This window comes from Aethalodelphis obliquidens, unplaced genomic scaffold, assembly GCF_003676395.1.
Source record: "Aethalodelphis obliquidens isolate GAN/ISIS:26980383/991018 unplaced genomic scaffold, ASM367639v1 scaffold9, whole genome shotgun sequence".
Lineage (NCBI taxonomy): Eukaryota > Metazoa > Chordata > Mammalia > Artiodactyla > Delphinidae > Aethalodelphis > Aethalodelphis obliquidens.
In genome coordinates, this window is record NW_020837953.1 from 48,457,063 (window position 1) to 48,468,623 (window position 11,561).

Below are 11,561 nucleotides of genomic sequence, written 5' to 3' on the forward strand. Positions count from 1 at the left end.
AGGGACACTTCTGAACCCCGTGCTCAAAGATGCAAGGAAGAAACAGACCCCGGAACCCCGCAGTGGGAGGAAGCACACAGAAGGATCTCCCCGCTCACGTGCAGACACAGAATGAGAGAACGGCATGCCGGCCCCGCCAGCAGGAGAGGAGAAGCTTCATCGGGGGCGGGAGGGGGTTGTCCACCCCTAGGTGTGCCGGACGCCCCACCTTGTGCCTCTGTCACCAGCGCAGGCCCCTGCTGAGCCCCTGGGTGCTCTGAGCCTTCTGGAGCTGCTTGGGGACGGAGGTTACCTGAACGTGTCCATCGAGCAGACTCTCTAACACACGTCACACTGATGTGGCCTTCTCGCTGCAGTCTCCGTTGGTTTGCTCGTTCACTCAGCAGACGCCTTCTGGGCCCCGCCGTGTCTCAGGCCCTGTGCTGGCCTCAGACAGACGGCAGGGAAGACGCCGACACGAGTGAGCACACTCAGGGCCAGAGGCTTGCAGTGAGGACGCTGCCCCTGGCCGGGGCCCAGCCCGTCGGAAGGGCTCAGAAAAAGGCGGTGAGGACATTATAGCTGTCGTCTGGTGGGGACAGCCGTGTCCACAGAGCTGGTACGGGGGCCAGTGCTGTGAGCAGGGCCTGTGTCCCCTCTCCCGGCGGAGACTGGTACCCGTCGCTGCCCTTTCCCAGGCAGCGCCCGAGCTCCCTGCCTCTTCCGTAGCCTCCTCTTGGCCCTTCCGCAGGGGAATTTCGTGACCGCACACGAGGGCAGTGATTTCAGGGGCTGAGCTGGTGCTGTGGGGTGAGGGGAGCCCCTGGCAAGGGTGTCTACGACTCCCCATGGCGGTCCCATCATTGGAGGCTTGGGGCTGCGTGTGCTGGCGGCGGTGGCGGTGAGACCCAGCCTGCGGCCGCTGGGAGCTAAACCCCCGGACGGCGGCTTCCCGGGTGCCCAGCCCAGCACCCCTGGGGTCGGGGTCTGCAGGTGGAACTGCACTTGGGGGACACAGCTGCCTGCGGGGCTGGGGACTCCTGGACACCACCATGCATAGAGCCCCTCGCCATGCCACACCGAAGGGCCCCAGTAGTTGGAGGATGCCTTAATTGCCTTCATGATTGTCCCACAATCCCTCTCGTCTCCTGTTATGAAGACCGGAGAGGCTGTGCCGCACGGCTTCCTAATTAAGAAGGTCTGCCGTCCCTCAGGCTCACAGGAAGTTGTTATATCACCACTGGGAACCCTCTTCGCACCAGACGTTCGTTAATTACAAAAAGGACAAGCTCTTGATTTTACTGAGGGTGGAACTTAGTCACTCACCCTCCTGCCAAGTTCCAACGTGTGTTCTGGGAGCACAGAAAATGCAAAATGGAAAACATTTGGTTTGCACTGACGGGAGCCCGGAAGACAGCGTTGGCAGGAAGCGCGGTGGGAGGAGAGGGGGAGAGGGGGAGAAGATGCACATCGGAGGCCCGGGGGCCCGGAGCCAGCGGGCGGGCGGGAGCCAGCGGGGTGCCCGGAGCACAGAGGGGCCGGCCCTGGGACCCTCCCCTCACCCCCACGTCCCTGGGGCTGTGTGACGTTCCACAGGCCCAGCTGCCTTAAGGTGACCCCCAGGGCCATTCGCCCTCCTCCCAGCGCAGTGGCTATGGGTCGGCAGACAGGAGTGCAGTTGGTCTCTAAGGCCATTCGTGATGACAGTAGTTCACGAGCGTGCACGTGCGCGTGCACACACACGCGGTGTGACTGCCATGCGCGGAGAGCAGCCCGCACTGGCACTGCAGGAAACCCTTTGCCACGTCACCTCCTTGAGAACCCCATTTTACAGGTGGGAGGACCTGGCCCTGGGGAGGCGGGCAGCGTCTCTTGAGGCCACACAGCAGGTCCCTGTGACCCCCACAGGGGGACCACATCCTCACCACCCCTCCGCTGTCCCTTCCACCAGGCAGGTAAACAGGGGTCACCACGCCTCGAGCGGCCTGTGGGCCCCTTTGCTGTCACCTCTCCTTTTTCATACCCACAGGGGGCCACTTGGGGGGGGTCGTGAGCCCTCCTCCCTGCCAACAGCTTCAGGCACTTGAGGGAAAATGTGATTTCCCATGGAGGAGCTTTGTCCTTCTCCCCTTCTCCCCGTCACCTCCAGCCCCCATTAAAAACAGCAACAGCCAACAACTTAAGTATTTATTTACTTTGCCGGATGGAGGGAGACGGGCTGCGAGGAGGTGAGGAGGCGGCGCTGGGCCGTGGGCGGGGCCGCGTGCCGGGAGCCATCTGTCTCTTTCTATCAGCTCCGTGCCCAGCAGGGAAGTGGTGGACCCTCTTAGTCACTTGGCCAGGAGAGCTGTTTATCAGAGCTCGTGGCCCTGGGGAGGCTGAGTGTCCACCAGCCAGCAGGGCAGGGCGCCCACCTCCACAGAGAGCAGAGAGGCTGCTCTGCTCACCTCTGGCTCTGTTTCCCCCTAGGGTGGCGGCCAGGGCCTGTCTTCTTAAACGTGTGCCCTCGCTGGGCACCTTCCAGGGCAGGCCAGTGAGGAGGGCTGTCAGCATTTGGGGTAGCAGCACCGAATCCTCAGAGCCTGGAACGTGCAGCCCAGGCCGCCGTCCCCAGAGGCGAGAAGAGGGATGAGCCCTCGTCTGGCTCCTTCCCCCCCAGGCCTGGCAAATGGCTTGGCCACGCTCTCCAGCTGGCCAGCTGCCTGTACATCCATCATCAGGCGGCGTGAGGTCTGTCCGAGGGCAGCTCCTGGCTGATGAGTTAGCTGCAGAATACTGAACGTCAGAGACTCAGGGCAGCAGCTCTGAGGCCCGGGGCTGGGCGCGGGCCCCTCCCTCCACTGAGCAGAGACTAGAATGTACCCTGTCTTGTACCTGCACCTTGGCCTCGGCCCCTCCTCAGGTCATGCTTTGAGAGAAGAATTCATAGCCTTTGGTGCACCCGTTCTGGACACGTGGTGGCCCGTTGGCTGCTGAGGGGGCGAGTAGCTGCAGTCATCTAGGGGGACCCCGTAGAGGGCTGGGCTCGTCACAGCTGCACATCGGGGCCTGGTGGGACAAGGGGAAGCAGACGAGGCGCCCACCCTGTGTGGGCACGACCCGGAAGTGGACACCCTGCCCGCTGCCCCAGAACCGGCCCTGATGAGGACCCAGCGTGGTCCTCCCCTGGCTTCTGGATGCTCTGCTACCCCCAGACATTCACCCCTCACTCCCAGACCTTATGACCTAGAGAGGGCATTCCTCGTGAGTGTGCGGAGAGCATGGGGGTCGTGGCCCCAAATGTGATGGAAGGGCCGGCATTTTTGTTCGTGTGTGTGGAGATGCGGAGGACGCTCGGGCAGCTGCATGTGGCCCGCTGGCATTCACAGGACCTGGCAGAAGGGGAAGGCGCAGCGCCCGTCTGCTCTTCGCCTCTAGTGCCCAGGCAGCTCCTCGGGGAGGCGCCTGGCTCCAAGGCTGGGACAGGAACGCACCCCTGCCCCGGCTTGTCCCCTCCCGGATGGAGAAGAGCCAGGGGGGCTGGGCCGCTGCAGGCCCAGGGGGCTCCAGGCTCATTCTGGAGGGTCGCCAGGGTGACACGGGAGGGCCACTGCGTGCCCTGCTGCCCACCGACAGGCCCGCCCCGAGAGCCCGTCAGCACAGGCTGGTCTGGAGGGCAGCGGCAGCTCAAACCGAGGCTCTGCCACTTAGCGGCTGTCGCTGGCTCAGCCTCAGCCTCTGCCCCGCGTCCTCATTGGTGGGAGGGGAGGGTGACAGCTCTGGACCCCTCCTGGGTTGTTACACAGACTCTCGTGGGCTGGGTGGTGCCCGCACGCCTTCCCAGGAACCCTCCCCAGGACCTGGCCCTCGAGACCACCTCGCTCTGCTCTCCTTTGTCTTTGGTCCCTGCCATTGTCGCGTTCCTAGTGCTGCGTCGGCTTGCTCTTTTCCCGTGTGTGGTCAGCTAGCGGGTCAGCTCCCCAGGGCAGGGTCCCGCAGGGGGTGGTCTGTGTACTCGCGGGGAGTGCACGCATCCAGGCCCGGGCGCCGCGGCAGGACGAGTGCATGGTTTAATTCAGTGCGCATCACCCCGGCCCTGGTGCCCCTCCCTCATGTACCCGGATTTGGTGGGGCACCGCCCCGCTGAACCTTCCCTTTGACTTTCTGTAAACTAGGATGGCACTTGTACCTCTGGGGTGCTTTTCAGATATAATTACACGCCGTACAGTTCCCCTGCTTAAAATGTACAATCTGGGCTTCCCTGGTGGCGCAGTGGTTAAGAATCCGCCTGCCAATGCAGGGGACACGGGTTCGAGCCCTGGTCCGGGAAGATCCCACATGCCGCAGAGCAACTAAGCCCCATGAGCTGTAACTACTGAGGCCCACGTGCCTAGAGCCTGTGCTCTGCAACAAGAGAAGCCACCGCAATGCGAAGTCTGCGCACCTCAACAAAGAGTAGCCCCCGCTCACCACAGCTAGAGAAAGCCCGCGCACGGCAGCAAGACCCAATGCAGCCACTAATTAATTGATTATTTTTTTTAAAAAAGGAGGGACTTCCCTGGTGGCGCAGTGGTTAAGGATCCGCCTGCCAATGCAGGGGACACGGGTCCGAGCCCTGGTCTGGGAAGATCCCACATGACGCGGAGCAACTAGGCCCGTGCGCCACAAATACTGAGCCTGCGCTCTAGAGCCTGTGAGCCACAACTGCTGAACCCCACAAGCCGCAACTACTGAAGCCCGCACTCCTAGAGCCCGTACTCCACAACAAGAGAAGCTGCTGCAATGAGAAGCCCACGCGCCGCAACGAGGAGTGGCCCGCCTCGCCACAACTAGCGAAAGCCCGCACGCAGCAATGAAGACCCAACGTGGCCAAAAATGAATACACAAATAAATTATTTAAAAAGAAAAAGCAAGAAAGAAATGCTTGCATTTCTTTAAAAAAAAACCAAAAGACACAGCACACCACCGGTCTTCATCCCTCCCCCAACCCCTGGCCACCACTAATCTGTGTTCTCTGTCGAGTTGCCTGTTCTGGACGTTTGTGTAACTGGGGTCACACGTGAGGTGGGCCTTTGTGCCCGGCTTCTTTCTCCCGGGGCTGTCGGCCAGCTCTGAGGGCGTGCCACAAGCTGACCTCAGGAGAGGGTGGGCCGTGCTTCCCATTCGGCCACCCCCAAGATGGGAGTAAGGTTCCTTAGGAAAAGGGGTCCCTGGCTGAATCATTGCGGGACAGCCCTGATTAAACACCATTAAACAGGTTTATTTGACTCCAAGATTTTGACCTGTGTGCATCATTAGCTGGGAGAGGCTAATCAGCGGTCAGGTTTCCAGACCCGTTTGGCCACAAATCATCAAGAAGGCTTCATCTCCCTTTTGGAGCTGGGAGACAGAGACCCGGGATGCAGGAGGCCACAGAGCCCGCACTCCTGCTGCAAGTTTGCAGGCAGTGGTGTCAACGCAAACTGAACGGTGGTGTGCGTCCTTGAGGGAAAGAACCCAAGTGCGCAGTGTGGGCGGCCCCAAGGGGTCAATGGCTAGGTGCCCACAGAGGGTGGGCTGCTCCCCGGGCATCTCCCGGGCCCAGCAGCCCTTCCTCAGTCCCAGTGCCAGCACCCCCCACCCAGGCCCTGGCCTCACGTGGGCCATCCTTGCCTGACAGATGGGACGCCAGCTCCTCACGCCAGCAGCTGCACGGGGCCGTTTGCCACCCTCCCTGGGTCCCCTCCCTGCTCCCTGGAGCCCCAGGAGCACTTTGGCTGATGACCTTGGCACTTAGGGACCCAGTTCTCACCCGAATCCCACATCTGCTGGTTTCCAAGACCACTGATGGGCTGGAGAAACAGGAAGCCCGTCTCGCGAGGCAGGCCGTGGCTCCAGGGGGCTCTGCAGAGGGCCTGGTAGCCGCCCCCTCTTGGTCCTGCTGCCTTACCCAGGCCAAGCTCACACTCTCTTGCTTCTGAGAAATCGTTTTCTTTCTAATAAGCCCTTGCCTTCTTTCCCCTGCCCCCGAGATGGCAACTCCACCAGCTAGAAGGAGGGCCTGCTCCAGAGCCCCAGCAGAGAGGGGCGGGTTTCTAGAGCTGGCAGGAACCTTGGGACGTGGTCCAGACCCCCCACTGCCCTCCTCCAGCTCTCCTCTCAGCCAGCCCCACCGGGCCCCGACTCCCCGGTCCCCAGCTCTGGGACCCCATAGGCACTGATGGGGTCGTCTGTGAGGCAGGCAGGAAGCCCGGCTACACCCCTTCTCCCACTAAGGAAGGGCTGTGCCTTCGGGCTGCAGGTGGATGGGAGCCACAGGTCTCCTCAGCCATGCCAAGCAAATTCCATATAGGGGAGGGGGAGGAAAAAGCCCCCACTGTTCTAGCCTGGTGGCCTTGACCTTGCATTCTTGGCCGCATTGGCTGTCCCCCGTTTGGAACAGGGATGGAGATGGGGAGGAGCCAGGGTCCTGCTACCCAAAGTGCTCTGCGGGCAGCAGCATCGCATCACCTGGACCCGTGTTTGAAACGGGTCTCAGGACTTCCCTGGTGGCGCAGTGGTTAAGAATCCACCTGCCAGTGCAGGGGACACAGGTTCGAGCCCTGGTCCGGGAAGATCCCACACGCCGCAGAGCAACTAAGCCCGTGCGCCACAACTACGGAGCCTGCGCTCTAGAGCCTGCAAGCCACAACTACTGAGCCCATGTGCCACAACTGCTGAAGCCTGCGTGCCTGGAGCCCATGCTCCGCAACGAGAAGCCACCGCGATGAGAAGCCTGCGCACCCCAACAAAGAGAAGCCCCCGCTCGCCGCAACTAGAGAAAGCCTGCGCGCAACGAAGACCCAATGCAGCCAAAATAAATAAATTTATGAAAAAGAAAAAAAAAAAAAGAAACAGGTCTCAGCCTCTGACCCCTAGACCCACCAGGTCAGAATCCACATTTACAAGATCCTCAAGTGATTCGTGTGTACGTGAACATTTGAGAGGCCCCGAGCTAGCACATTCTGCCTGGATGTGTGCAGAAACCTTGGGCTGGGCCCAGCAGGATGTGGACTTGTGTTCGTGGGGTGCCTTGGGCAGCAGGGGCTGGAGGACTCGGGGGTCTTGCCCGCTTAGAACTGCCTGCTGAAACTGAGATAGAACAGTTTATCTCCCTGTGCTATTTCAAGTCAAATTGAGTAGCCTCAAATTTTATTTTTAAAAAGTTAGCCAGAGGTGAAACCAGAGCAGGCCTCCAATAAAGTGTCTTGGAAAAGCCACCATTTTCCATGTTTGCCCCGAGACTCTTCAGACAGGAACCGGAACCACTATAAGGACCACGATCCTAGTGCTTCAGATACCCGAACTTTCTACTGGCTCTGAGCCGCAAGGTTTGACAGTTTACACCTGGTGACATTTAGAGAACAATTGCTGAGAAGGCTGAAGGGGAGGAAGTATTCGGTATGACCTGACATTCCATCCTCAGGCTGATCGTTCTCTCTTTTGCCAATATACCATTTGTCTGTAAAACCCTTGGGCCAAAAATAGCTGCTAGGGCTTGGTGTCATTGTGGATGAAGGGCAACTGCCCCATTTCTTTGGCTTTCAGACACCTTCAAAGTGTCGCAAGGCAGTGTCGTCCCAGAGGAATTCGCACAGCTCTTTAAGCCCGAATCGCTGGCCCTGGGGGGCGGGAGATGGAGCCTTGGGAAGTGACCCCCTGATGCTGCCGCAGTGGACCTCTCTGGCCAGGGCCACACCACTTAGCGGCCAGGCCAGGCCACTCTCAAGAGTGAGAGGGGGCACCGTTCGCCATCCTGCTGGGTCGGCAGGCACAAGCCGGGACTGCCCTGGGCAAGACCCAGCCCTTGGCCAAGTCCCCTGGTCACTCGGGGACCTGGCTTCTTAGGTTGCTCAGAGGAAGGAAGCAGCAGAGAAGAGGTGAAGAGGACACCAGGTGCCACTTCCTAGGTGTCTGTGCTGGCCAGGACTCGCTGCCCACAGTGTGGTCGCTCGCTCCTGGTAAGGTGGCCTTCTCAAGGTCACCCAGCCAGCACGGTGCTTGTCCCCACTTCCCTTCGGGGCAGAGGCGGACAGCAGCTGGCGCTCCCTGGGAGTGGCGCAAACGTGGGGGATCCCCCTCTTCCTTGCCCTGGCTCGGCTCTGCTTTAGGCCTCCCCTCCCGCGCTTCATCATCAACTGCATTTTCAGCTGAAGTTCATTACCAAAATGGCGCTGGGCTCAGGATTCGGCCTGCTGTGGAAGGTGACACGGGGAGGGATGCTCGCTGTGGGCTGTCAGGAAGATGGGGCCTGGGCGGGCTTCTCTGTGCCCTCGGGGAGGGCCGGGGCGGGGCAGGGCCCAGGCTCCGCTGCAGTCACAGGTTCTCTAACCTGCCTGCTTCTCTGTGTGTGGTCCACAGCCCGAGACTGAGGACGAGAAGAAGCGCTTTGAGGAAGGCAAAGGGCGGTACCTGCAGATGAAGGCAAAACGACAGGGTCAAGCGGAGCCTCAGCCCTAGACGCCCCCTCCTACCGCTGGGGCCTGGAGCAGCCCCCAGCGTCTCATCATTTAGAAGTTACCCCTTGGCCAAAACCCCAGTTCACGTTGACAGCTGGTGTTGTGTGAAGTATTCGTCTCGCAGTGTTAACCTGTGTTCACCTCTCCTGGAAACCTATACACCAAAGCTTTATTTATATCATCCCCGTGTAAGTGCTCCACAGTATTGTCCCGACGCCCCAGGGCGTTCCCTGGAAGCCCTGGGGGATGCTGGGGCGCGCGCTGTACGGTATGGAAAGCCCAGCATCGCTAATAAAGCTGCTGTTTGGCTGGACCTTGGTCTGGGTGGTTGCTTGTCCTGGGCGGCTGCTCTCCCCGGGGTGTTGGGGGCTGTAGGCTCCCACGGGTCCCCCCCTTCCTCAGGGCCACCCCCCCCAGTGCCTGTACCTGCACGTACCCCAGAACCTTGGGCACAGCGGCGCCCACTTGTGTTTGCCCGACAGCTTGCTGGACAGAGAGAGAGCACCCCTTCCTCCCTTCCCACCCTTCAACCCCCTCCTGGGCCCTGGTTCCGTGTCCTGGCTCTGAGGCCCCAACCAGTGTCCCACTGGCCTTCCTGTCCATGGGGGCTGGGGTGCTTTTGTGAGGACTCAGGCAAGGAGCTGGGCAGAAAGAGCCGGGCTCAGCCAGACCAGACCACAGCTCAGCATGCGGCAGGCCTGCCCTGGGCCTGGCCTCTGCTCCCTGGAGGCAGCTGAGACACCTCGGAGCAAGAGGCAGGGATCCTGCTGGAGGGAGCCTCCCCAGCTGGTGCCAGGGCCCCTGTGCCCGATGTGGGAACCCCCAGCCACTCGGGCAGGGGCATTACTGGGAAGGCTCGTGGGGTGGGGGTCCGAGGGGCAGTGTGTGTGTGTGTGTGTGTGTGTGTGTGTGTGCGCGTGCACACGTGTGCACGTGTGTCGGCATCCCTGTCTCTGCACACGTGTGTGCGCACATGTGAAGTGTGAGGCTGTGTGTGTGCACCTGGTCCAGCAGCCTCAGGGCAGATACGCGGCCAAGGCCACTCCAGCCCCCCCGCCCCCCCGCCCCAGCCCCCGCTGAGAAGGGCCCCTGCACCAAGCACTGGCAGTCACCATCGCCTAGGGGAACGCTCCTGACCCAGGCTGGTCCCCGAAGCCTAGGGATGAAACTGGCCACCAACAACTACGGCCTCACGCAGGGCTCCCTCGGGCCCCGACAGAGAGAACATGGCTCCAGATGTGCAGAAACGCCTGCCAGGACCTCCGGAATCCGTCTCGGGCCCCAGTCCTGGCTGACGGGGTTATTTCCTGCCTGGGAGCAGTGGGGGGGAACAGACCACAGGAGGCCACGGCAGCCCCACCCTGCCCCCCGGCCCCCTGGAGGCTGCCTCAGCCTCCCCAGCTCCACCCACACCCTGTGCCAACTTCCTGAAGGCTATAGGCGGTGCCCTGGGCAGGGAGTGGTGCGGAGGCGAGCCGGCCCCAAAGTGCCTGGGCCCTGGGGCTCCCCACGGTGGCCATCGGAAGCTAATCTCCCACCTGCCCCCAGAGCCAGCTAAGCCAGGGGCAGGGGCACTAGTACAGGCGGCCGTGGTGAGCTGGGCTCGCTCGTGGAGGTGCACTTGGGGCCACAGGCGTGGGGCAGGCTGCCTTCTGCCAGCTGGGCAGCGGCCTGGCCCATGCTCTGGATGGCTGGATTGCCTGTTTGCCTTAGAAATGCCACACTTGACTACCAGCTACCCTGTGTCAGCCTCCTACTGCTGATGCCCTATTTACAACCAGGGTCACATGGGCAGGGAGCTGGCCTGTCCACGGAGAGCTCATCAGGGGCCCTGACCACCCAGAAGCCACACACAGGGAGCGCATGGCCCAGGACTCGCCATTCTCCAGCTCTGCTTCATTGTGGAACCTTTGCTATACAAACACTTTGACTTTTGTCTGAGACTGATCCTGGGGACTTCCCTGGCAGTCTAGTGGTTAAGACTCCACGCTTCCAATGCAGTGGGTGCGGGTTTGATCCCTGGTCGGGGAACTAAGATCCCACGTGCCGTGCAGTGCGGTCAAAAAAAAAAAAAAAAAAAACACCTGATCCCAAGACTCACTCTGGGCCCCCTAAAAGCTGCTTCTAACTCCCCAGCTGTTTCGGGGGTGTGGAGGAGATGGTGTAGGTGGGCACAGAAGCCAGGCAGCACTGGCTGCATTTTGTTGAGTCCAGTCCCGAGCAGATGCCCGCCTTCCTCCAGACACAGGGCTGGGCACTCGTGGGTGCTCCCGGTTGTGGGGCAGGACAGTGCCCTGCGGGGCAGCCCAGAGTGACTCCAGAGGCCTTTCGTCCGGGGTGTGTGTGGTCCCTGGCTTTCTAGAAGAGGCAGGCAGGATCCTCTGACTGGATGGGATGCCAGAGGCCACGCTCTCTTGTGACTTGGGTCTCCAGAGAACCCCATCAAGGGGACTAATGGGTTTCCCCACCTAGCCTAGAGGTGACGACAGCCTGTGCCCTGCTAGGAGTGCTAAGTGGAGGGCAAGCTCCTGAGGGAGGGAAGAGAGAGGGCCAGGGGTGTCAGGTCGCAGGTCCTGGCCTCTCCCAGCTGCCTGGTCGTGGTCTCAGCTTCACAGAGAACACTTCGGAGCCCATGGGGGGAGGGACAACCACCCAGCAGGCAGCCCAGTGGTCCATTCACTTGGTTCCCGCGGTGGAACCCCCGCCCCCCCAAAGGCCCGAGGGTAAGTCTGAATCCTTAGCTGACCCAACCTCACCTCTTCCTGCCCTGGCTCCCCCCCATAAACGACTCCCCAATTTCTAGAGGCCACCAGTCCTCAGGGCCCCCAAGTCCTCCTTACGCCCCGCCCCTATAGTTCACCTTAGATGTGACTTCCTTCAGGAAGGCCTCACTGAGCCCCCCACCGCCGGCCCTAAGTCCCCACTGTCCATTCCTGCCCCAGGCCCCCCTGGCCTAGGTCTTCCCCAGGAGGCTCGCAGCCAGCGTCGGGAGTATGGACAGACCCGAGTCGGCAGCGAGAGGCCCAAGCTTGATCCAGGCGTCGCGAGAGGCGCCGCCCTCCCTAGGGGTCTTCGGCCGGGAGGCGCGGATGCGGAGGGCGCGCCCCCGCGGGTACGAGACAAACG

At 61.4% G+C, this 11,561-nt stretch overlaps 1 protein-coding gene across 1 annotated transcript in view; it reads left to right on the forward strand.

The window, feature by feature from the left end:
- Positions 1–8,748, forward strand: part of ACOT7 (acyl-CoA thioesterase 7) — a 90,691-nt gene extending 81,943 nt beyond the window's left edge. The window contains exon 9 of the mRNA XM_027110367.1: positions 8,338–8,748. Coding sequence (XP_026966168.1) covers positions 8,338–8,436 — 99 coding nt within the window. The 3' untranslated portion in view covers positions 8,437–8,748. The remainder of the gene's footprint in view (positions 1–8,337) is intronic.
- Positions 8,749–11,561: the final 2,813 nt, after the last annotated feature.